At 38.3% G+C, this 27,622-nt stretch overlaps 1 protein-coding gene across 1 annotated transcript in view; it reads left to right on the top strand.

Annotated features, from left to right (window-relative positions):
* Positions 1-10,911: 10,911 nt before the first annotated feature.
* The window catches only part of PDE3A (phosphodiesterase 3A), a 284,159-nt gene continuing 267,448 nt past the window's right edge, over positions 10,912-27,622 (top strand). Inside the window, exon 1 of the mRNA XM_046683775.1 lies at positions 10,912-12,017. Coding sequence (XP_046539731.1) covers positions 11,061-12,017 — 957 coding nt within the window. The 5' untranslated portion in view covers positions 10,912-11,060. The remainder of the gene's footprint in view (positions 12,018-27,622) is intronic.

Raw genomic sequence — 27,622 nt, 5'->3', positions numbered from 1 at the left:
AGCCATAAAAAGAAATGAGTACTGATACTTGCTACAAGATAGATGAACCTTGAAAATATGCCAAATGAAAGAAGTCAGACACGAAAGGTCAGGCATTATATGATTTCCTTTGTATGAAATGTTCAGAACAGGTAAATCCATAGAGACAGAAAGCAGATTAGTGGTTGCCACGGCTGGGGGGAGTGGGGAATGAGGAGTGACTACTAATGGGAATAGAGCTTCTTTTTAGGGTCATGAAAACGTTCAGGAATTAGATAATAATGATGGTTGCACAACTTTGTGGATAGACTAAAAACCACCGAACTGTACACTATTTTTTTTTTTTTTTGAGGAAGATTATCCCTAAGCTAACATCCGATGCCAATCCTCCTCTTTTTGCTGAGGAAGATTGGTCCTGAACTAACATCCATGCCCATCTTCCTCTACTTTATATGTGGGACACCTGCCACAGCATGGCTTGATAAGCAGTACATAGGTCCTCACCTGGGATCCGAACCAGTGAACCAGGGCTGCTGAATTGCAGTGTGTGAACTTAACAACTAGGCCACTGGGCTGGACCCTAAACTGTACATGTTAAAGGGACAAATTGTATAGTATGTAAGTTGTAGCCCAATTGAAAATTTAAAAAGTAGAGGGATTTCCCATCTTTGGAAATTTTCAAGCTGTGAGAATTTTGATTAGATGAGAGACAGATGGTAACCTGTAAATTCTCTCAGATTCACATTATATTGGGGGATACATTATACCATTAAGAACAAGCCCTGGAATCAAAAATCAGGGGATTTGAGTTCTGTGTCTTTGCTGTTGTATTAGCTTGAGCAAATCTCAGTCTCTCTGGGTCTTAGTTTCCTTTTGTGTAAAACAGGGATGCTATAAGGGATAATATAAGCTTCACTGACATCCATACATTGAGAAGATTAATTAGGATAATAAATATAAAGTTACTTTAAAAGCTGCAAAGTACAATATAAATGTTGTATTAGGATATTTCCAGAATTGTGTAATTTATTCTTTTTATGAGTGAGTTTTGAATCCACTTTATAATCTCATTCTATTTTAAAATATGCTTTCTCCTTAGGTTAAAGGAAAAGAGCAGTGAGTGATGGATTGTTCAGGGTTTCAATTAGTAAGCTGTCTGGATTTTCAATTAGTAAATTATCTGTATTCTTTTTTTTTGATCTCTCCTTCCATCAATGGCCTAATTCTAGATATTTGGTTGATTATAATTTCCTCCAAAATGATAAAGAAGCTCAAAACACTTTGTTAACCTTTAGAAACACTGGTAGGTTTCATATAAAAAAAGGATTAAATTTATAGATAAAAGATGTTTCTGGACTATGTGTAAATTTTGTCCTGTCATCCTACTATCATATGCAAAAATAGTAATAGTTTGGATGCTATTATAATTTCTGAGGGTAAAGTAAAAGCTAACTTTAAAATTCCATAGTGTTGGGATATCAAAAGAAATAGGCTAAACTTATATTTTTCCTTTCTATCAAGTAACCCTCAAATTTTTCTCTATAAATACGCTCTAACTGAAAACACAAACCACCCTTAACTTCTAACATTTGAGAATGGTCTGCACATCAGTAGCAGCTGCAGAACAGAGGTATTTGCTCAGGAAGTCAGGAAGAGCTCAGTCTTGGATAATTTATCAGTAATGTACTTGGCAGGTACTGTGTTTTCTTTCTTCTACTTCTTCTCTCAAAGTAGATTTTTTTCATGTTATTACATACTGCTTTTAAATTTTAGTAAAATTCATTCTTCTTTGTAAAATAGTCCTTGAGGTGTTCCTTTAATAGAGAGGCCCATTTTTGTAGACTATAGTGAATATGACCTGTAATTCATTTATGAAGATGATGCTACTGAAAATCTCTGCCAACTCTTCCCCTGTTACACACCCATCCTTTGCCCCAGCAACAAAATATTTAATTTCTTGGATTTTTTTATACTTTTATTGTACGACTCTATCCAGAGTCCAGTGGAAGAGAATTTTTGTTTTGTTTAAAATTAAAGTAAATGGTCTTAAAGAATATGACACAGGGCCAGCCCAGTGGCATAGTGGTTACGTTCCACGTACTCTGCTTCAGAGGCCTGGGGTTGATGGGTTCCGAACCCAGGCATGGACCTATACACTGCACATCAAGCCATGCTGTGGAAGCATCCCACATACAAAACAGAGGAAGATTGGCACAGATGTTAGCTCAGCGACAATTTTCCTCATCACAAAAGAAAGAAAAAGATACAAGAGTAAATCTTTATGTTCTCAGGCTTTTGCCAACATATTGCTTATATTTTGAGATTAGGATTATTTTTAAAGTAATTATTACTGAACAGAAATCAATTCACATTTAGTCCAAACTTCATCCTTCCACTACCATTTACCTCTACAGATACAGTTGAAAATTGCCATTCATAACAATTGATCTGAGACACTGCACAATTTTGAATCACCACAGATTCAGTTAAACTTGTCAGGCTGATGTGCTAAAGCAGAGAAGTGGGATAATTTATTTTAATAAAATTCTTTAAAATAGTAATATAAGCAATTTTAAAGCTCTTATAACCCATACCATTTATAGTATTTTACTACTGTATAAAACAGAGGTACAATAAATGCATTCCCACTCTTCTGTTTGACTCAGTACTCTGTGCCCTGCTCTCATGGCTCATGATTTCCTTCCTCCTTAATAGTCTCGTCCACTGGGATTGAGACATGGAGGGTGCAAAGAATTCTAGAAAGGAAAGCAGAAGTCTTCACTTTTATACATAACGTCACCTTTTGATACAATATATGAACATGAGACATGTATATGCTGATTTCACACACACAAAAACAATTTATCATTATTTGGGAGATGTTAATAGAATAAATATTTGTATTATTACATAATAATTCACTTTTTGAGGAGTTACAGTATTTGCAGGTTCAGAGGAGAGTGTTACTGATGTTACTGATGAGTTACTCATGTTATCAATAAGAGTAACTCATGTGATGGTGAAGATGTCAACGTCTGGTAGGAAAGGATAGTTTTTCATAGTATTCCCATAATTCTTTGCATTTATGTGTTATCTGTTGTAATTTCTCCTATTTCTAATTTTATTTATTTGAGCCTTCCCTCTTTTTTCTTAGGGAGTCTGGCTAAGGGATGTCAATTTTGTTTATCTTCTCAAAGAACCAGCTCTTAGTTTCATTGATCCCTTCTACTGTCTTTTTGGCTTCTATTTCATTTATTTCTGCTCTAATTTTTATTATTTCCCACCTTCTGCTGGCTTTGTTATTCTTCTTTTTCTAGTTCTGTTAGGTGTAGTTTAAGACTACTCATTTGAGATATTTCTTGTTTGTTAAGGTGGGCCTGTATTCCTATGAATTTCCCTCTTAGGACCGCATTTGCTGCATCCCATATGAGTTGCTATGATATATTTTCATTTTCATTTGCCTCCAGATACTTTTTTTCTTTTTTCTTTTCTTTCTTTTTTTTTTTAGGAAGAGTTGCTTTATGTACCTTGTTGCTCCTGTGTTAGGTCCATATATATTTATAAGTGTTATGTCCTCTTGTTGGAATCTCCCTTTTATCATTATATACTGCCCCTCTTTGTCTCTCACTGCCTTTTTTATCTTGACATCTACTTTGTCTGATATAAATATGGCAACACTTCTTTCTTTTGTTTGCCATTTGCTTGAAGCATTATCTCCATCCCTTTGCTCTGAGCCCGTGTTTGTCTTTAGAGCTGAGATGTGTTTCCTGGAAGCAGCATATTGTTGGGTCTCGTTTTTTACTCCATCCAGCCACTCTGTGTTTTTTGGTTGGAGAATTCAATCCATTTACATTTAGAGTGATTACTGATATATGAGGGCTTAATAATGACATTTTATGTCTTGTTTTCCAGTTCTTCTGTATTTCTCTTGCTTCTTATCCAGTGTATTTCTGACTACCATTTCAGTTTTGTGATTTTCTATGATGGTTTTCTCTTTACTTATCATTTGTGTCTCTGTTCTGACTTTTTGTCTAGTTGTCACATGAGGCTTGTATAAAAGATCTCATAGATGAGATAGTTCATTTTCTGATAGCCACTTATCTTCTTAGCCTAAGCAGGTTCCATCCCTTTCTTCTTCCCCATCTAAGTTATTGTTGTCATGACTTATTCTGCTTTGTGTTATGAATTTGTGATTAAAATGAAGTGTTTATAGTTATTTTTGATGCTTTCCTTCCCTTTATCTTTAATGTTATAATTAAGGGTTTGCTAACCTGTTCTGATAGAGAACTGTGATTTTCTGATTTTGTCCATCTATTTACCTCCTTGCTCAATGCTTTGTAAATATTTTCTCTTTCTTCTCCTCAGGTATGAGGGCCTTCTTGATCATTTCTTGTAGGAGGGGGTCTTGTGTCAATGAACTCCCTCAGCTTTTGTTTATTTGGGAAAGTTTTTACTTCTCCATCATATCTGAAGGATAGTTCCACTGGATAGATATTCCCAGCTGAAAGTTTTTGTCTTTCAGAATTTTGAATATATCATTCCACTCTCTCTTAGCCTATAAGGTGTCTGTTGAGAAATCTGCTGAAAGCCTGATAGGCTTCCTTTGTAGGTTATTTTCTTCTGCCTTGCTTCCCTTAATATTTTTTCTTTGTCATTGGCTTTTACTAGTTTTACTAATATATGCCTTGAAGAAGGTCTTTTCACATTGATATAACTAAGATTTCTATTAGCTCATTTACATGTAATTCCAGCTCCTTCCCCAGGTTTCGTAAGTTCTATTATTTCTTTGAAGAAGTTCTCTGCTCCTCTCTCCCTTGCTTCTCCCTCTAAATACCTATAATCCTTATGTTGCATTGCCCAATTGAGTCAGATATTTTTTGGAGAATTTCTTCATTTCTTTTTAGTTTTCTCTCCTCCTCCACCTGAAGCATTTCTATATTTCTGTCCTCTAAATTACTAATTCTGTCCTCCATAATGTCAGCTCTGTTTTAAAGGATTCTAGATTTTTTTTTAATCTCATACATTGTGTTCTTCATCTCCAGCATTTCTGGCTTTTTTTTTTTTTTTTTTGAGTTTCAATCTCTTTTGTGAAGAATTCCCTCTGCTCATTAATTTTATTCTTGAGTTCATTGAACTGTCTTTCTGAGTTTTCTTGTAACTTGTTGAGTTACTTTATGATAAATATTTTGAATTCTCTGTCATTTAGATTGCAAATTTTTGTGACTTCAGGATTGGTGTCTGGACACTTGTCATTTTCATTCTGATCTGGAGTGCTAATGTACTTCTTCATGCTGTTTGATGGGGTGGACCTTTGCTCGCACATAGTGGTAGTCTCTGGTTGCAAATTCCACCTTCCACAACCAGGAGGGCAGGAGCTGTGTCTTCTGAGCCCTCTGCATCCCCTGGCAGTTGTGCTTGTCTGTTGGAAGTTGTGCTGATAGGGCTCTCTGCAACTGGCTATTGCTGCTTCACACTGGGAGCTTTGGCAGGGATTCTCTGCCCTGGCTGACAGGCCGAGCTGGTGCACTAGGCAAGGTAGGGGGGGAGTAGGTACTTTCTTTCCAGCCTGTGCTCATGCTCTGCACTCACTGGTGGTCCACCTGGGCTGCTCAGCCTGGTGGGGGCTCCTCTGTGGTGACTGAGCCACCAGTGTGGAGCAATCCCACAGGCTAAGTAGCAGCTCTGAGAGTGACAGCGTTCCTGCAGAGGGCTGCCGTTTATCCTGTTTCCTCTCAGAGTCACATGCTGGCTGCTATATAAGGTCCTGTACCCTAGATAACAGTTGCTGGGGAGGGAGAGGAGATCTGCTTACCTCTTTCCACTGCTTCCTGGGGGATCCAGTACCCCCACCTTCAGACGTATGGGTGTATGGATCTCTCAGACATCTATTGTGTTGTGTGGCTGTCCTCTGTTTGTCAGTGAATGTCCTCTTCATTGTATCTTAGCAGGGAGAGATCAAGGGAACAGTTCACTCCACCATGATGCTGATGTCAGTCTCCGCAAGTTTTTTTAAAGCAACCCTTTGTAAAAAGTGCTGCTTGCATGATTTTGCCTATTGGTCCACTCTGAGCAACAGAACCTTAGATGCAAAATTTTGAGGGACGTGTCCACTTGAGCAATTTTATGTAAAAATACATGGAAATTGTCTTTAACTTAGGACTTTATAAGATAATAAAGTTATTTTTTTAATGCATTCTTTCACCCTGTATTCACTGATTTCATTTATTTATTATTTACTGAGCTTCTGTCCTGTGCGAGGCACTATGCTGGTCATTTGTGGTACACAGAAGATAAGACAAAGACATTCATGGTCTTTGTTCGCATGGCACTTACACTCTAGTGAAGGGAGGTACATGATAAAAAGGAAAACAAATAAATGAATAAGACCATTTTGTGTGGTGATAAGTGCTACAAATATAACGAAACAGGGTAGTGTGATAGTTAAAATGTGTGTGTGCACATGGAGTCCCAAGACTCTGGTAAGTTTGTTGGGAAAAAGCCTCTCTGAAAACATAACATTTAAGGTAAGGATTGAAGGAGCAGAAAAAGCTAGCTATGTGAAGATCTGTAGATATCAACATCCTGAACAGGGTTTTCAATTTGACATGATAAAGAACAGAAAGATGGTTTGGGGGGCAAGAGATGCACTCCCCATCAGAAGCCACTAGTCACATGAGGCTATTAAAATTTAAATTAATTAAAATAAAATAAAATAACAAAACTCAGTTCCTTAGTGGTACCAGCTATGTTTAAAGTGCTTAACAGCCACATGTGGCTAGTGGCTACCATATTTGACAGTGCAGAGTATATTTCCAGCATTGATGGACGTTCTGATGGACAGTGTTGCACTAGTGAAGTAAGAGAGTTGGAATAAGAGGAGAGGTCACAGAGACTGGCTTGGAGAGATCATGAAGGTCCTTGCAGGCTGCCATGGGGATTTGGGGTTCTATAAGTGCAATGGGAAGCTTTTAGATGGTTTTAAGCAGGGAGTGACATCATTTGATTTACACTTTAAAACTCTACTCTGGCTGTTGTGTAGAAAATGAATGGTAGGAGAGTGAGATCAGTTAGAAAGTTATTGCCATTGTCCTGGCCCGGGATGATGATGGATCTTTGGTTGGTTTTATAAGAGGGATGGTGAGAAGTAGATGGATTCAGGATATACTTTAGAGAGAGAATCAAGTGGACTTGCTAATAGACTGTAAGTAAAGCAAGGAAAACAGAGTAAGGAATTGAGGGGAATGACGTCTTTTGGGGTCTGAGCAACTTGTTGGTGGTTATGTTTCTTCCTGGGGTGGGAGATTACTGAGGATAAATAGTGTGGGTGTGTGGGGGTTGGTGGTGGAAGGGCAGGGAGGGAATTGCAAGTTAAGAATTTTGCTTTGGATACATTCTCTTTTAGATACCCATTGGGCATACATGCAGAGAGGTCTGCTGGGTAGTGGTGAATGAGTGAACCCATACTATGAAGTGTAAACTTTCTGAATTTAACAGTAGAATTCTTTTAAGCATTACTATATTTGGCAAAGTGTAAATGATATGCAATGGGATTAATTTCTAGATCCTTTTCACAAAGTACTAATGAAAGCACTGTGGCTAGATTTGGCTAAGTGGGGAATTTTCTCAAGTCAAATTTGAGTTTTTCTTTTCTTTTTCCATATTCTATTTTTCTTTGTGTACACATTTTCCTTACCCTTTGGTTGTGTTGTCACTTTCTTGAATTAGGACTCACCAGTTTTTATTTCTACATGATTGCTCAACGTCCACTTTATATTTTGGGTCTTATTTAATGTAATTTGTTCCACACAGTGTCAGCCACTTCTTTCAGTTAGTATAGTGATGCTGCTTTCTGTGTCTCTATAATGAATATTTTGTTGTTGTTTTTGTTTATCTGCCTCCAGTTTCTGGATGGTAATGAGGGGATGGTGGGGTGGAATCTATCTTCTTTCCTTTTGGTGGAACAAAGAAATTTCTGGTTAAGATTTTTGTTGAGAATGGGGAAAAACCCAGATGCCAAGACACCACTTCTGTAATATATTGAACACTCAAGGATGTCACTATTTAACATACAGATCTAGTATTTTTGTTTTATCTTCCTTTTTTTTGCTTGAGGAAGATTCACCTTGAGCTAACATCTGTGCCAATTTGCTTTTTGCTTGAGGAAGATTTGCCCTGAGCTAACATCCGTGCCAATATTCCTCTATTTTTGTATGTGGGTCACTGTCACAGCATGGCCACCAATGAGAGGTGTAGGTCCATGCCTGGGAACTGAATCCGGGCTGCTGAAATGGAGCACACTGAACTTAACCAGTAGGCCACAGGGCTGACCCCTGTTACACTATTGTTTTTTTTTTTTTAATGTCTACATTCCATCTCTTACAAGTTCAGTTTTTATGATGATTTATTATTTTTCCTAAAGAATGGAGACAATTGTCAGGGTAGGGGACAGAGAAAATGGAAATATTCTAAAATCCTCCTCATTATGCCTTTCCTTCTAACCTTGACATATGCCCAGATTTTTACAGGTTTTCATTTTAATATGCTATTTTTGATGCCAATAGTTATTAGCATGATTTTCTAATCAAGGTTTTTACTCTGAAGTGTCCCAGGTAGGCTCTGGCATATGAATCATACGTCTAAAAAAGAAACTCAGAAAACTATGTGTGCACTCTAGGGGGCTCATTTGTCTTTGGCAAAGACATTGTTGCTCCTGTTTCCTTAATTATTAAACAGATGGTGTCCACTGCCATTGACTAGCTGCCCAACTTGTTCTCCATGTGGTAGCACAGTTCTGAACATCTGATGGAGAGAAGCTGTATCATCACAGCTCATACATTTATGTCATAATATCAATATTAATACTTGTCTCTAACTAGAGCAGGCTGTTTCCCATGAAACTACATTTAAGACTTAAGCTGTCTTCTCCCGTACCCCCAAGAATTAATTTTATCTCAAGAATCTATCTTCTTTGGCTTTTCTTTATATTGTTTCATCTCTGCACACAAAATGCAGTGGCATATTGAACCAATTATCGAAATACTCCAGGCTATAAACACACTTTAACCTGGAATGTCAAGATAATTAAGACAAAATTGGATTATTAATACTATTATTAGTGAGAGCAAATGACATCTAAGGTAGCCATATTAAAAATGAAGCAAGGACTATCAGATTCTTGTTCTAAGTGTAAAGAGAAACTAGCTCCCAACATTGATGGATTTTTAAGTCCATTGAACAGATAATGAATTATTTATAATCTGCCAAAAAAGTTAGCTTTAAAATTTTCCTTTAGTTTCCCAAATCTTACATTACTATAGTACATGAACAGTGCACCCTGTAAACATTAACAACTAAGATCCTGATTTTTTTCTCATAAGCTTTCTTCATGGTAGACATAGTATTTCACAACCTTAGACCGTCTTTTAAGATCTTTCCTAGTGTTAATCTACCTGTCCTCGCTCCCCCCTCGAGATTTCTTTATATTACTTTCTGATTGACTATTTGGTCTTCCTAATTTGTAAACCGTCTCCAGGCTAGGGTCACTTAATGTCTAAGTTCCCATCCACTATGAACAACCGTCACTGATACTCTCATATACTGGATTTTTTTTAAAGTAACAGTTTAAAAAAAAATGAATCCCCTCCCCTTCTCTTTAATAATGATGCTATTTAGCGTCTGGGTAACTTGTTGAGATTTTCCATCATTTGGACCAACAGGAAAGGCTTGCGTTCTCTGTCGAAAACAGACCTTCCAGCAGGAGCAGCCAAAGCATTACAATGCCACCTGAAATTGGTTTGCTGTTAGGACTGACTTGAGAACATATGAGCCTCTTTGAATCACTCAGACAGTAGATGTGGCTGTCATTTTTAATGACAGCAGGAAGGATGTTGGCTCCCATAGCCTGCCAAGTAGCCAAGCACAATCCTTTTTTTCCAACGTCCTAGGAAGCTCAGCCTGAGGGCCAGCCGCAGACCCCCGCACCCCCGGGCTGCGGCGAGCTGGGCGGTGGACCCGCCACAGCAACCCTTTCTCCAGCGTGCTGGTGGTGCGGGCCCCGCGTGGCAGAAAGCAGAATGGAGCTGAGAGCAGCGCCTCCTCCGGGGGAGGGGGCGGGAGCTCGGCTGGGAAAGCTTTCCTAGGGAGTAGCCTTAAAGAAGAAAGCGGAATTGCAGATCACTCCAGTTGCCTACTTTTTTATATAGTTTTAACCAGTCGTCTCCACTCGCTTCCCTTCTGCAAAACTGCAAATCACCACCAACCTCGCACCAAAAAGAAGGAAAAAAAACCCCAAACGAGCAAATCTCATTCTCCCTTCTCACCCTCCCTTTCCTCTCACCCTCCCTTCCTCTCTAGCTCGCTCGCTCTCCCTCCCTTCCTTCTCTTGCGGCAGCCGCTCGTCTCTCGGACTGTGTCTTTCTCCGACGGGACTTAACTTCTTGGTTATTTCTCAGCCCCCTTTCCATTTCTTCCACCCTTTGCCATGAACTGGACCGACAGACGCAGGGGAGGCTTTGCTTTCTGCCCCAGGGAATGGCGGTTGGCCTCCTGGGGCCGTGCTGGGGAGGATCGGCCGAGGAGAAAGAAAGAGTGATAGAGAAAGAGCTGCAGGAAGGAAGAGAAGGGGGACCTCCGTCTGCCTCGGCGCAGCGCAGCGCCGAGCTGCGCCCGAGATGGCCCCGAGCTCGCCCTGCGCCCCCGGCTGCTCCAGCGTCTGCGGCCCCCGTGCGCCGGACGCATTGGGCAACCTTTAAAACCCTGAAGAAGCAAGAGACCCCGGAGGATATTAAGTCGGGGGTAGGGGTGGAGCAGAGGATTTTTAAAAGCTTTTCAAAGAGAGGAAAAGAGGAAGTCTGATCATTTCTGCCTGTGCTAGCTTTCAACTTGGAGGCGTCTCTTTGGAGCATCTAGTATTCTCTAGGAGTTATTCGAAAGCTGAAACTTTCAGTGGCTCGTGGGCCTGGGGAGAAGAAGAAGGGATTCCGAGGGTGGGACTGGGCAGAGAGAGAGAGCGTGCGTGTATGTGTGTGGGTCGCGGTGGGGGCGTCGGGGGGACCTCGGGGATTCCGTGAAGAGGGCACACCATGGCAGTGCCCGGCGAGGACGCCCGAGTCAGGGACAAGCCCGGCCACGGTGGGGCGAGTCTAGCCCCCACGGCGGGCCCGGACTGCCACCGTCGCGCGGGCCCCGCATCGCCGCGGGACTCGGGCTGCCGCGGCTGCTGGGGAGACCTGGTGCTGCAGCCACTCCGGCGCTCCGGGAAACTTTCCTCGGCGCTCTGCGCGGGCTCCCTGTCCTTTTTGCTGGCGCTGCTGGTGAGGCTGGTCCGCGGGGAGATCGGCTGTGACCTGGAGCCGAGTAAGGCGGCGGCGGCGGCGGAGGAGGAAGCGGCCCCGGGAGCAGGAGGGGGCGTCTTCCCGGGGCCTCGGGGAGGTGCTCCCGGGGGCGGCGCGCCGCTCAGCCCCTGGCTGCAGCCCTCGGCGCTGCTCTTCAGTCTCCTGTGTGCCTTCTTCTGGATGGGCTTGTACCTCCTGCGCGCCGGGGTGCGCCTGCCTCTGGCCGTCGCGCTGCTGGTCGCCTGCTGCGGGGGGGAAGCGCTCGTCCAGATTGGGCTGGGCGTCGGGGACGAGCACTTACTCTCGCTCCCCGCCGCGGGGGTGGTGCTCAGCTGCTTGGCCGCCGCGACATGGCTGGTGCTGAGGCTGAGGCTGGGCGTCCTCATGATCGCCTTGACTAGCGCGGTCAGGACCGTGTCCCTCATTTCCTTAGAGAGGTTCAAGGTCTCCTGGAGACCTTACCTGGCGTACTTGGCCGGCGTGCTGGGGATCCTCTTGGCCAGGTACGTGGAGCAAATCTTGCCGCAGTCCGCGGGGGCGGCTCCGAGGGAGCATTTTGGGTCCCAGCTGATTGCTGGGACCAAGGAAGATATCCCGCTGTTTAAGAGGAGGAGGCGGTCCAGCTCTGTGGTGTCCGCCGAGATGTCGGGCTGTAGCAGCAAGTCCCACCGGAGGACCTCCCTGCCCTGCATACCGAGGGAACAGGTAAGCCCTGGCGGCTCCTCCCTGGCCTCTCGGGAAAACTTGAAACACTTGGGAACTGGCGCAAAGTGGAGGGAATCTGAGCGCTGGGAACTAAAGGAAAGATTGCCTAGAAAAGTCGTGTGACTCCAGAGTTAGGAGAAAACTAGCGAGTTTTTCTCCCTCTCTCACACCGTATTTTGTAATTTGAACAACAGGAATAGGAATAAATAATAAAACTAGATGGCACTTGTAGGGTCTTCCACAGCTGGGCTAACTTTTTAGATCTGCTACACCTGGCTTGTGGCTTGCCTACACTTTTAAGTATCCTCCTACTTTGCTCCTTTAGCAGGAATTTTTGACTTTAGTTTTTTAGCGTGCGTGGATTTTGAACACGTGGATTTTACTAGATTTCTTTCTATTTTTTAAAATAAAATTTCTTTCTTCTAAAGTGACAGGTAAACGTTTATGGACGTCAGTAAAAAGATTGTAGAGTAAAGAAAGGAATGCTTGAAGGTGACGTATTTATACACCCTTTCTGGTTTTGCAGAAAGTTTTACTCGAAGAGACTGCTGGTGGAGCCAGTTTGCTTTTTAAATGCAATTTGGGGACATATGTTGTTACATGCTAATGTGTTTTGTGTCATAATCATAAACTTCAATTTGAGGAACAGTATATCTGAACTTCAGAATTTGTCAAAGTTGTGAACTGCGCTGTTAGAGTCAACTGAAAAAATAACATTTCTCTTGAGCATCTGTACGCTTAAGTGGATATTTAGAAGTTCAAATGGATATATACAGGTTATACAGGAAATATTAATTCAGGAGACTATTTCTAAGATTGCTGGTGATATAAATATTTCAGAAAGAAGGAGGAGGAGGAATCTAGAATTGTGAGTGAAGTTGTCCTAAATAAAGTTTAGTGAATTTTGGAGATGAATCTCCTTATTATCATGAAGCATTTTAAGACCATGGAATATAGTTGCTGTAATGGGCATAACAGAACAAAGCCTAACTTTAAGTACAAATTGTATCTGAAAAGGCATATTTAAATGTTCACCTCTCTATTCCAGGCAGATTTGACACTTGGAGAGGGGGTGGTGGAGATGGGTTATGTATAGCAAGTGGAAATTTACACTTTTTCCACTGAAATTCATGCCTACCTATGGTACTCTTAGGACAACTTTAGAGAGTGAGAGAATATCCTAAGGTAGAGTAAGCTTTTTTTCTTTTTAGGTTATTCTGTGGATCATCATTTAGGTATTTCTAAGAACTAGTAATCACCATATGGTGTGAGTGGCTTGTTTGTTTCTGAAATGGAGTTGATTCCAGAGAATGTGGTGGTTTGACATTATTTCGCAGAATGGATGACAGCATCCTAGCCTCTCTTTGTTTGAAAACAAATGTACTTATTTAGCTTTCTGTTTAGATAAAGCAAATATTTCTTGGGTTTAGGCTTACTCTAAGAATGAAGTTAAAAACAGGCCACTGACTGATAGTTCATTTTGGTAGAAATTTGGAAATCACCAGAATAAAGTAAGCTTTCGATGTAAGGGTGAACCGGTGAGGAGGAAAGCACATTTTAATTTCTTTTCACAGGTAACGGGAGAGAATGTCTTTTAAATTGAAAACACTGCTGGTTCAGATATGTTTGGACACACTTTTCTTTCACTTACAAGAAAATGTGGGATGATCATTGCAGAATTGAACCATAATTTCTAAGGCAAATGTGTGATTTAATCATAAATAACTTGGCTCCAAATTAATATCATTTAGCCTCTGAAATAAAATTTCTGAAATTCTGTGATAATGTCTAGAAGTTAAGGAGTTATGGGTGGGTGAATTAACCAGCAGTGTTAACTAACTGCAGATTTTTATGGATTTTTCTCTGGTTTGAATTGATAAATGGAGAATCTGAATAATCTGCAAATTTATAAGAAAGTCACTGAGCAGTTCCTTTTCAAATGTTTTGCTGATTAATGCTGTTGAATATGCATATTTGTAATGTATTTTGGTCATTTTCTTTGGTTACTAGTTTTTTAAAGGCACTGTTTATGAGGAATATTTTAATGTGAGAGACTTGATCTCTTATGGTTGATGGAAAAACAAGGTTACATTTAGCAGAAATTTAGATCCTTGAAGTTCTAATTAGAGTATGGGTGAGTGCGGATGTATTTCTTAAGACTAGTTTTTATCTATGACCCATTAAAGTTGTTGGTGAACGTGATTGTGGGGTGGGGGGTGGGAACTCATGCAACAGTATCTTATAAGATAGGGCAATATCTCATACGTTAGTTGAACTGTGTGAAAAGTTCCGGAGCTATATAGTAAATGGCTTATCTGTTTTATCATAAGGAAATAAACTTCTGATCAAGGGAGCAAAGTGTACCACTGTCATCTGCATAGTTTATGAAGTCAAGAATCAAAATAATTATAAAACACGTATATAATGCTCCCTGAATGCTGCCTGATTAGGTGTTCTTTTCTGAAAGTGTGTACTATCAACTCAAGACAACACTCGGGCAACAAGTGAATTTTAAATAGAGGTGTAAGGACATAGAGCTCAGAGAGTCTGGCAGAGGCCTCTTGAGAATTTGTTTGGACCTTGCCCATTGTGAGGTTTAAAGGTGACAGCATTTCAGCCTTGTCTTCTCCATGTGAATGATAGTGGCCACTTGCTTATCAAGAATCTTCCTTCATTGACTCAATTTAAAAGGTCAAGGAGAATAGATGATAAAATTCTCATGAGACAAACCAACTGATGGAGATGTTTTCCTCCCTCCTTCCCTTCCTCCCTTCCTTTCTTCCTTCCTGAGCCATAAATAAGTCTATAGATTAGATATTGTATATGGAATTGGGTTTTGCAGCGCTGATGATAAAGATACCTTCAAGCAAAGAAAGGAGAAACAGGTCCAGTCTTCAGTCACAGAATTAATCTGACCCTGGGTGTGTCTGCGAATGCAAGTGAAGATACCTTTATTGTCAGGAAAGAGCGGACAAAGTTTGTAACATTTGCGTGGCTTTTAGTTCCGTCCTACCAGCCCAGTATCCTCAAGAGTGGAGCTGATTTTGCAGATCAGTGTGTCAAACTGTGCTTTTTTGGTTGGCAGTGTTAAGAAGGCAGTTGTTTCCATTAAGGTGTATGTATCTTTTCTAAGTGGATGTTCACTTCCGAGAGCAGGTGTGTCTCTCTCAAGTTACCACTGTACTTTCCAAACACTGGAATATACAGAGGTACCTAGAATTTCTTGAATTATTAGATTTTACATATGATTAATAAATGTTATCTTTCAATGTAAAATTTTAAATATGAAATTTTTACCATTTGGAAATTATATTTGAAGGGCGTCTCTGTTCTCTTTGTACATCAAAGAGCACAATTGGCTAGTCATTCCTCTCTAGTTACTCTGACACCTTACACATTCGTTTTTGAAAGATTCCAAACCAATCCCATTTTATTTTAGTTATATGTTAAGAAGAGTTTAATATCTTTGCTTGTGATTTCACATTAAATAAACACAAGGCATATGCCTCTCTCCATTAATGTGTTTGTACCACATAATCACAAAATTCTTTGTGATGGATACAATGTCAGTCAGAAATGTACAGCTATATGCTTTATATTTTGTAATTAAACATCAAAATTGTTTCCCACAAATTTTTCCCTAAAGCACTTAATTAAACACCTTTAATAAAAATAGATTTTTATAGGACTATAATGGTATCTAGTGGTTGGTTATCAAAAGTAGAATCAAATTTTTCATCCCTGATGTGAGGAAGATATTTTCAAGCAAAAAAGCAAACAACGAGAGAAAAATGGGAGAAATAGGTGTGATTTTCGATGGTAGGCGTATGGTAGGCCTTGTTACATCTTTGGTAAAAAGTATAATTTACTTGAGTTTACAGTACAGTTATAAAATTCAGAAGTATTTCTCCTGAATATATAGAATATTTTGTCCTTTAAATTTCTAAATACATTTTAGTATAACATAACATTTCTCAGCTGAATAAATTTCAGAAACAATCATGGGATTTTTAATTAAATTGTAGCTTCTATCACATTTCAGTAGTGTACCTCAGCTATGGTGATACAAAGAGCAATATTGATTATTTATGACTTGCTGACAGAATTAAAATTAATTAATGTCAACTTCTGAAAACATGAAAAAGAAAAAACAAGATTTTCTTATCCTTTGGGAAAGGTGAGGGTAAAGAATTTTTTTGTGTGTGGGGACAAAATTGTGATTTTACTTTGTGAATACAGATATTTACAGCACACTGAAAAACTGTTTTAACGGACAGAAATAGTTAGTGAATCTATATAAATTTACAGAGGTTGGAAGGAGTCAAACAGTAATTTTACTCTTTCTGTATTGAGTCTAAAGTGTAAAAAGTTAAAACTGTAGAACTGAAAGAAATGCTGTGTATGCTGGGCTGTCATGTTAATTAAATAAACAACCAGAACAGTGACTCTGTGTATGAAATACATTTTGAAAAACCTGGGGGAGGGGAGGCAGGCAGGCAAGGGTGAGTGACACTGGCATGAAAAACATTCGTTATATCTGTAGTGACATTTGTGTGAATTTGTTGTATTCTGTTAGGAAACAGACCTCTAGAATATTCTTTCCAGCACTCTAGTTGAATAAAGGCTTTGCGAAATTTAATTTCACTTCTATTTTAAATCAGTTCTCATTTGTTGTGTCGAAGTAGGAATGTTTATGAACTTCAAAATAAGAAATATATGTATATACTCTATTTCAAGATTTTCCGTTAATAAGGTTTGTGCCAGTAACAGCCCTGTAGAGTCTGTGCAGGTTTCATTGACAACTCGTGTTATTTCATCTGTCAAAAGAATGAGCTTATCTTGGGTTTAGGGTGGGAGTTATATTTTTCAGAAAACATTGTTGTGAGATGTAATCTCATGGATATATGAAGGTAATCAATGCAACTATTATATCATGTATTATCTTAAGAGATTTCGACAAGCTGAAGCAACACCTTTGCAAGCGGCCAGTTTCTTGAGCTTTGTGAAATTCTGCCTAACCCACATGTTTGTGGTGAATTGTTTATGTAGTTGGCATGTGTCTCCTATTCTATGAAATCTTCCTCCTTTCTCTTGTGTGTGATATTTATGATTGTATCTTCTAAAAAACCCTCAAATATATGAAATTGAAAACTCAATTTATGTTTATTTTCTACGTTCGTGTTTTCAGTGAAGCTCTGTCAAATAATTCAGAATGAACCTCAGAAGGTTCAGACATCTTTATATTCTTGTACCTGAGGATGTACTCTGTTAACAGTCAAATGAACATTATTTCCTTTATATAGAAATTTAAATCTTTTTAGTAATTACCAATATATACTTTTACTATTGGTGGTATTTTTAAAAAGGAGTTTATTTATGTTTTCTTTGTAAGGCTATTCTAGGGAATTGTCTTAACTTTGAACTGAGAGTGGATGTTTACTTGTCAACATAAAATGCGTAGGTTTGATCTCTGGGGGAAAAAAATCTTAAAGATGTGCACAAGTTGTAGTTCAGAGACAAGTCTGTTGGATAATAATTGTCCAAAATATTAGTTGGCCATACGTGTTCACCATAAATGTAGACTACTTTTTAAAAAGAAGATGCTACTCTTAGCTAATGTTATCCATCAAGGTCAGTGAACCTATCAGATGTCATATCAACACATTAAAATGTGCAGTGTGCTAAAAATCTTACAACTCATACACAGACAGATACGACTCAGCACCTTCTCTCCAGAGCTCAGAGTCTATATGGGGTAATGAGACATCAATGTAAGAAAACGGGAAATCACAGAAAAATATCTAGATGACCTATAGACAATCCTTGAAGGAATGCATATAATAGCTTACAGAGGGTTCTAAATCTGGGTCCAGAATCATTCATCTCTTCTCTGAAATTTTATGCAAAAGTTCGTCTGTTCATTTTTCTGGGGCGGAAGTCTATAGCTTCAAAGATGTTCACAAGGTCCTCCCCACATCACGGTTAAACATAAATGTTTTAGATTTTGAGCAGCTTTACATTTTGAAGACAGGGGGAGTTTTTTCTTAGAAATGGAAATTAATGTAGTATACATTTATAGTTCTCATGAAATAAAGGTAAAAAGGTTACAGGATTTAGGACATGTTATAGTTTAGTATAGTGCCATGATAGTTTGTTTTCATATCTTGAGCTGGTAGTGTATGGTTGTAAGCAGCTTATTGCAATGAGATCTTAAAATGCTTCATTCTGTGCAGGCTGTGCTTAGGGGACTAGAATTAGTCTGATCTTAGAGAGAAGGAAACTGAGGGAGGGTCAGCTAAATGTATGTAGCCAGCCTGAGGCAAATTGTTGGCTGTTATCCAGTTCTCTCTTGGACTTGAACATGCTGCTGGGGGAACAGGATAGGAAAAGAGTCGGGCTGATCATTTTAAGCCTAGATATCACTTGCCATTTCATACATGGAGCCAAGTCTAAATTCTCCTTCAGAATTAGAAGACTGATAAAACCCATTGAATGTACAGATGGCACAAAACTCTTGAGCCTTACAATGAATTTTCTGGTCATCAGATAGTACCAGGCAGCCTCCGGAATGTATTATTTAGGACTTTATCCCATAGATAAATATCAGTTGCATTGCAAAGTCTAACTCTGTGAAGTCTTTATCTCATCCAAGAAGAATATGTGATGGTGGCTTAAACGTTGAATTTGGTTTTCATTTTAGTTTTTCAATAAATTGATTAAAAAATGTTCAGAATTTCAAAATTCAAGGCAAAAGCAATCTGCAAATCAGGAAATCATTTCTTTGTTAACAAAAGCAGCTTGTTGTTTTTGTTCACCTAACATGGCTTCCTTGGGAATCTATTAAAATGTAGGTAAATAAGATGTAATATTAGAGGAGGTCGTCAAGAACATTACCATTTAGAAGGTGGATAGCTCTTGGGGAAAAAGTCACAAACGGAACAAATTCTGCCTGTTTAATTTGATTAGAGCTGTCATTTATTATTGAGGAATCTGAATGATTATTAAAGATTTTAAGTATAGCCAGTCCTGCTAAGATAATAATAAAATTACTTAAGTGTATTCATGGTCTTTCATCCTAAGAATATGAACAGTTATAGAGAGCACATCATGTCTGTTGCTGTGTGTGCACGCATGTGCGTGCATGTGTGTGTGTGTGTCTGTGTGGTTTTTTTTCTCTGCCAGGAAAATGCTTTGGTTGTATCAATTTAGCAGAGAAACAGTGTCACCCAGTGGCTTTGATGAAAAAAAAGTCATGTAAACGTTATCGATAAGTGCTGTCAAATAGAAATATAACACGAGCCACATATTTGATATTTTCTAGTGGATGCATAAAAAAGTAAAAAGAAACGGGTGAAATGCATGATGATAATGTTTAGTTTAATCCATTATATCATGTCAACATAAAATCAATATAAAAAGTCAAGATCTTTTACATTCTGTTTTTTGTACTAAGTCTAAATATCTGGTATGTGTTTTATACTTAATTTGGTGTAACCACATTTAAAGTCCTTGTTAGACACGTGTGGCTCATGGCTACCTTATTGGACAGTGCAGCTATATATTTTTAAAGAGATGAAATACTTGCATACTAATGTCACCTTTTCAGTTATTTATAATGGAAAATCTATGTAGATTTAATGATAGCACTCAATATACAATCATTCAAGTTTCCATGGAATCTTCATAGCTAATTTTTGTACCACTAATTTCTCTAATAGTTGCCAAATCTATTTCCCCCTTGTCTTCATTTCACATTATTGCACATATTTAAAAATATGATTATTTTAATTGGAGGGGGGAGTTTAACAGAGTCCGTAATAAGGAACCTTTATGTCAACCTTATTTATAACACAGTGGCCAGATCTCCAGTTAATTATGAATTTGCCTATCCCAGTTTGATTCCTAACAGGGATTGCTTATGTATACAGCGTGAATGCGTGATTAGTCACGTACACGGTGATTAGTCTGTAATTGGGTTATCTAATGTCTCTGTAGAAATAAAAGTGCGTATGTTTATAATGCATGCAGGTCATTATCTTTGTAACTTAGGAAACTGAAGTGACAAACCTGCTAGTAGCTTTAATGGATGAAAATTATAACCGTGTCTGCAAAGGGCTGATGACTTCTCACTATTGCTTATGCAAACACCACTTTCATGGATATACAGAAGGAAAATACTCCCATTTGGTGTACAGAGAGCCCTGGAGATTTTGATAGTGTGGAATTTCTAAACTAGCAATTGACATTAGGTGGTTTTTGGAGTTCTATGTGATTTCAAACTGTAGGGTGAACTCAGGAAAATGTACAGATGAAAAAGTAACTTGTAGATGTCACCTTCCTTCCGTCTCCACTCCCCAAACTCTATGAATTCATTAACTCTAGGCATAGTTCCAATGTTACATTGAGAATTAATGAGACAATTACTTTTCTATATGGCATATTCCTTTATATACATAATAGACTGATTTTTTCAAAGTATGTGTTTATTTTGTATGTAATGGTTTATATCTGTGTGTGATGCTTATAGTGACTTTTGATGTATAAATTTCCCCTTTTTAAAGCAAGACATGTTATTTATCTTTGCATTCCAGAATAAAAATAATGAGATACACAGATTTTCACATATCACTTAGGAAATAGTCTAAAAAGAGCAAAAGGCAATAGAACCATGATATACAAAAAAGCATATTTGGCTAACGTGAAATAATGTGGACTCACTCGCATTCCTGGTGAAGCTGTGTTAATTTAGAATTTTTGAAGTAGCTAGGTGAAGAATAAAATGCCGTAGTGATCAGAACTGTTACTTGAGAGAGTTCGTATTTGAATGTAATTGAATGTGGTCAATTTGCCCTGGCTAATTTTGAAAGCTGGTCTCGTACTTTTTTTTTTTTTGGCTAGTTTTCTTTTCTAGCCATGTTTGTGTGTGTATATGCATGTATGTGTATGTATATATATATATTTTTTCAAAGAAATGCATTTTATTTCACGTTTCTTTTAACCTAATAGACTCTTCTTGCTAAGAATGTGTTTAAAAACTTAAGGAATGCTGGGGCTGGCCTGGTGGTGGCGTGGTTAAGTTCACGTACTCCGCTTTGGTGACCCAGGGTTCTCAGGTTTGGATCCTGGATGTGGACCTAGTACTGCTTGCTTGTCAAGCCACGCTGCGGTGGCAGGTGGCATCCCACATAAAATAGAGGAAGATTGGCACAGACGTTAGCTCAGTGACAGTCTTCGTCGAGCAAGAAGAGGAAGATTAGCAACAAATGTTAGCTCAGGCCAATCTTCCTCACCAAAAAAAAAAAATAATAATAATGAGGAATACCTTTCTGTCCCCCACATCCCACAGTACCTTGTTAGAATATTGAAATAATTTTATGCAAGAAGCTTGTGACTTTGATTAATAGGATTTTAGTAAAAAAATTTTCCATCTTCTGAAGTAAGTTTAAGTAACAGAATATGTATGCTATGGCTGTGGCAAGTGTTTCGTCCTCTCCAGGTATAATCCTCTTAACTAAACCTAATGGCACTTTGAAGTCATAGAAATATTATTTTGGGGGATGTTTTATTTTGTGGCAACCCGCGTCCTTAGGACATTTTTAAACGAGTGTGAACACAAAGGAAATAGTTCTGGTTTTTCAACTTAAGTCTTTTAGAGGATCAAATAAACAGGTCCATTTTGGAAATGCTCCTCAGGAGGCAGTCAGTGTTTGTCCTTGTGATATGGAACATCACCTTGTTTGGGAGTTAGTGCTTCGGGGTCCGGAGAGAGCAACAGTCTCTCAGAAAGTTGAAAGGAGAGAACCTGTTGAATTGCCTAGGCTGCCTTGAAAATTTGCTTTCTAGGCTCAGGAACTAAAATCAGATTGAGATCCTAACAGTTTTCATTATAAAAGGAATCAAACTTTTTAGCCTCCTTGTCTTAGCCTAAATATTTCCTTTAGAAAATTCTGGCCTAGTGCCTTGCTCATTGTAGGTGCTGGCTGGCAGGATAAATGGATGGAAAAGAAATAAAGGACTTTTAATCTGAAATGTTTATCTCCCCAGTCTTCTGAGATGAGCTAGTGATTGAACCGTTTAAAGTAAACTTCTATAGAGAGAAGAAGAGAAATAGTCTGTTAACTAGTCTATGAACTTACGTTTTTAATATATTTTTATTACTTTAAAAAATATTCCCTTGCTTGTGTCAGATAAGGGGCTGAATTTTCCTGTGTCCTTACTGGTGGAAATCCCACATTCAGCATGAGTCCTAGATATTTATTTTTAGCTTACTCCCAGCTGAAAATAAGAGAAACTACCACTGAGATCATTGTAGTGTAAACTTTAGAAAGACCTCTGAAATTAGGGTACCTTTTTTAGGAAAATAAAAATTCAAGTCTTTTTCCTGTTCAACTAATACATTAATTGAGAAAAAATGAACTTGGACTTTATTTGTTCCCACCACTTTCTACAAAATGTTGACAGGTGTTCGACTATACCTTTTTATACTCCATTCGTCTGTGATCTTGTTCTTACTGAGTAGCTGTATTTCCTGAAAAGTCTAATGTAGAGTAAACACTATCTGTATTTTATCTTTTAATTGTGCTCCATTATAAAGTACGTTTTGAGCCAATTGCTTCCAGAGGTGACTTTGGGAAATTAGCTTATTTAAAATGTCATCTGAGTATAGTGCTATGCCAATTGTGCTGAATAATCTAGAAGTTTGGTGGCATCATTTCAGAATCCAGGTGAACTGAAAAATCAACGGATTACAGGTTTTCTTGAAATGACAAGTTTTAGTTTATCCAGTCAATTTTTTTTTGGTCTGTCTAGTTTTTAATAGAACTTGACTTGTAAAAATAGAACATTTTTTTTAAGTCAAATAAGAATGTTTTGTTGCTATAATTTTAATACTTAATAGAGATATTGTCATATCCTCTTACTAAAATCAGAAGCTTCCTTTTTGAGTGTGTAAGGCAGGTTATCGTGCCTTTAGATAAACTAGAGTATAGTGTTTAGAAACAAATTATTTCCAGCTTTCTCTTTTAGAGACAAGTTTCTTTTAGTCTGTGGATGTCAAATGATCTCAAGGGTAGATTTTTTAGAAAGGTTGCCATTACTGAAAACTTTCAGAGCTTGAGGTTTCTTTGAATGTATTATTTTTTAAAAATCTGAATAATGTTTCTTTTTGGAAAAATAAATTGCAAACTGAAAATTTAGTTATAAATTCCTATTTTGAAATAATGAAGATGTATTCTTGTAAACAAGACATTTCCAAATTTATGTGGCATTTTAATAAAAAATTTAGAAGTAAAACCTTTTAACTATATTTTCATTTTGGGCCAGGAATCTGTATCTGTGCCTGTAGCATCGTGCGTCTTGTTTGTTTTTAGTCTTAATGATTTGTTTTTGCCGTAATTGGAATTGTTTTTGCTGGATAAGCAGGGCCTAAAGGATGGCGCAGTTAATAAGTCAGTAGCCTCATTTTGTCCTCTCCTCTTCATTCCTTTTATGTGAATAATAATTGGATTAGCCTTCTTGACGCCCTGTGAGAATGACACTTAGAGCTTTTAAATGTGTTCAGTGGAACTTGGGTAAGCAATTAACTAGTCCTCAATGGAAAGTGTGAGAATTCGATTGAAATTGTTGGATACAGATAGAACTGAATATTGATTAAGTAAGTGATCTGAAAAATAAAGTAGCATTCAGAAATGGAAACAGCTTATAATAAATGGGCAGAAGAAACTAATGCTAGTATTTTGGTTGTGCAGAAAGAAGACCAGCTCAAAATCAAAGGAAGAATTCCTCAGTTTTAACAAACATTTATTCTATGGTCTTTTGGGGATATAGTGTTGGTCCACTTAAAATCTAGAACTCCTTATGATTTGGAAAGAGAAGACCCTGAGCGGGTCGTTCTTGGACGCTGGGTAGGAGGAAGCCCAGCCATGCCTTGGCTCAAAATTTGTCCTCAGACCAAATACACTTGGATTCTTTTTCAGAGGTCACAATGCTATTTGTGAACTTTCCAGACATTCATTACTTTCCAAGACATTGATTCTTATTCTTTAGTTCTTAGCACACTTATCACTTTGACTTATAAATGTGCCCTTACGGCAATGTTGGGTGAACTTTTGCCTCTTATGTGACCAGACTGATTAAAAATGTCAGCAAGTCAATACATCTTATTTAAGATCCAGGATGCTCTTTATTTCACGTCGACTATTTGTTACCTTCTCAGTATTTCACTATGTCTGGATTCTTATCTTCTTTTTCTCTAGTGCTAATTAATCTTAGATAATTATAATGCCATGTTAATCAAACTATTGTTTATGAGTTCTCACAGTAAATGCCTCTGATTAATAGATTAATAGACTTCCTTTAGATGCTTTCAAAATTTGTGGGAATATGGCCTTACCTCACCTACTTATAATTACACATCATCTGGCACTTTCTAAATCGAGCTGCGTGCTATAGGTCTCAAATTTTAGTGTGAATAAAAATCATCTGAGAAGCCTATTAAAATGCAAATTCCTAGGTCCTACTGTCAGATATTCTGATTTAGTTATATGTAAAGTGAGGTCCAGAAAGTTAAAGTTTTAAGGAGCCCTCTAGGTGCCTCAGGGGAGAAACATGGGGCTATAACTTGTGTCTGCTAAAACTGTACAGAAAGGTATTTTTTTTCTTTTTGGTGAGGAAGATTGTCACTGAGCTAACACCTGTGACCATCTTCCTCTATTTTGTATGTGGGGTGCTGCCACAGCACGGCTGCTGATGAGCCGTGCATAGGTCCACACCTGGATCCGAACCTGTGAACCCTGGGGTGCCGAAGTGGAGCGTGGGAACTTAACCACTATGCCACCAGGCTGGCCCCAGAAAGTTTTGACTTTTGCAATCTGATTAAACATATCGTTAAAAAATACTTGGCTTAGTATCATGGGAAAAACTGATTAATTTTTTTATACACGCAGACACACAGATTATAGTTTATGAACATATGACATTCATAAAATTTTCACTTTGATTTCCCTATTGAGGATACCTCAGAAAAGTTATTTGACCACTCTGCATATCAATTTCTTCTTCTATAAAATAGGAATAACATTATCTCTGCCTATCTCATATGGCTGTTATAAAGCTTAAATAAAAGTAAATTGCTATATAAATGTTACGAGTAGAGAGTATATACACTGACAGAGTCAGGCCGAGGCTTTGTAATCATACAAGTTTCTTCAACTTTCTGAGCTTTAATAGTTCTATCTATAATATAAGAATAATACAGCCTATTAAGACGTATGAAGATTAAATTAATGGAAATAATGGACATCAGTTCTTATCAGACATCCCTCCCAGCTGAACAAGAATAGTATCTATCCTCCCCATTAGGGCCTTGTCATCGAAGGTTGTAGGCTAAATATCAGAAAGTACCATGTAAAACAATGCAGACAAATTTGCATTTGATTGAAAAAAACAAAAAACCCAGACTTAAAAGTCTTAACAAAAGATACAGGTTTTCTGGAAGTTAATTAAAATGCTATTAGAGAGTTGCTTAAATTACAGTCAAAGCCACCGACAAATGATGAGCCTGGAGAGCCAGACAAGTAGATAGTGGAAAGAGAAAAATCTGACAAAGATGGCGACAGATGCTTCAGAAGAAAAAGACACAAGGGAAGAAGGATGAAGGGAGATATTTAGGAAAATTGACGGTCTTTGAACATGTTTGTGAAAATGGCTCATGGCGCTGTTGAGAGTCAGTTGTGCAATTACGTATCGTGCCCATTGGAAACTTGATTTGAACTTTAGCTGCCCTTATAACCCATATTTTGTTTTGAAAACCAAAGTTGTTTTCAGAATTCTTAGTGTCATTTTTTGTGGTAAGATTCCATTCAAACCTTTCTTTTTTCTTATTATTTGCCAATGATACCGTTATTCTCAAATAATGGGGACTTCCTGCTTCTAATTTGTGGAAAGCAGCTAGTACAGCAGTGGCTCGGAAGTGGCCCTCAGCGGAAGGTAGTGATTGTTTATTTTATCACATAACGATATTCTTCTGGATGCCCTCTCTTTTTACCAGCTTCCACAGGGCCCTACTGTAGGCCTCTACACCCAGACCACTTTCCTTCCAGATTTTCCCATTTACTGAATGATCTTTCAGTCTTGCTGGAAGTGGTTATTTTGGTTTGACCTCAGCAGGAGCCCGAGTGCTGTGTCGTCTCACTCTACCATCACTGATTTCAGTTTAGAAATTCTGCCTGGAGTAGTCATCTTTTTCCCAGCTTGGTCATAGAAAGTTCTCTAGTTTTCACTTCCGTGATATAGGAGGAGATGTCCCAGAGGTGATAGCAGAGGCCAGCAGATAGGAGAGGACCAGGCTATGGGGGGTCATTGCAAGACTGTTGCTCCAAGTGGAATGGGAAGCCACTGGAAGCTTTTAAGTAGAGAGAGAATGTCATCAGATTTATATTGAATAGGATCTCTCAGGCTCTCTGTGTTGAGTGAGAATAGATGTTAGACGGGAGAAGTGAGATGAGTTAGAAGACCATTGCAATCGTCCAGGGAGGAGTGGGAATTAGGCCAAGAGGTAGGTTAGTGGGAAGATTGTAAATATATATTGAAGGCAATACCACCAAGATTGGTATTGACTGGCTGATCTTCTCTTTGAGGGGTGAGAGAGAGTTTCTTTAATGTTTTCTCTTTTATTTAAGGGTCTAAGATTAAGGGGATATATATCTCTTCATTTCTTGCCTTTAAAAATCTGATTGGGCTGACTTTTTTTTTCTTTTTCTCTTCATTTTTCTCTTCTGTTTTTGCCTTCCAGAGGACATCCAATTGTGGGTCTGACTTTCAGGAAAGCCGTCAGCTCTCCTTACATTGAAACAGATTCGAATCAAGTATCTTAAACTCTTCAAAAGTTGTTAGTTTGTTAGAGTACTATAACATTTGGTATGACCAAAATTGGTTTTGAAATTTTACTCTTATAGAAATCTTATTATTTTAAAATAAACTTTAATAAAATAAACTTTTAGAGAATACGTGTCATTCTCACTGTCCCTCTTAAACAGATGTGTTTGTAGTTCATGCTCTAATATCTTAAGCTCTAATATAGCAAAAATGTTAGACCATTCAAAGAAAATCCAAGCCTTTCTCTTTTTATTAGTCTTTGAATAGTCTGACAAATCCCATTTTTGTCTAAAGGCATGTTGCCAATATATCCCAGACCTTCCTATAGAGGAAATGCCTCTACTTTGTTTTCATATTAACCCGGACCATGTGTCAACCTACAGAGCATTTCAGTGATAGGTGCTAAATAAATATTTAAATTACGATAGCTTGATTGCACTGGAACTTTCCAGAGTTTGCTAACTCTACATTGTGGTTCATATCTGATTATGAAATATTTTACATACTGCTTGGGAGCAACCAAAGATAAGGAATTTAAAAAGGTGTGAAGAGTTTTTAATCGCATGGGGAAATCCTTTGATGAGTGGCGAGGGAAATCGGGAAACAAAATCGAGGATATGGCCTGCTTTTACCTACAACCAAGTGCGTAGCAGAAAGGAAAGTGCTCCAAAGATTTTCTGTTCTCTGTGTGAGGGTATCGTGGGTGTTTTTTACTCATTTTTCTATTATTT

The sequence above is a fragment of the Equus quagga genome, chromosome 1, assembly GCF_021613505.1.
Source record: "Equus quagga isolate Etosha38 chromosome 1, UCLA_HA_Equagga_1.0, whole genome shotgun sequence".
In the NCBI taxonomy this organism is placed as follows: domain Eukaryota; kingdom Metazoa; phylum Chordata; class Mammalia; order Perissodactyla; family Equidae; genus Equus; species Equus quagga.
This window is presented reverse-complemented; position numbering and strand designations above follow the sequence as displayed.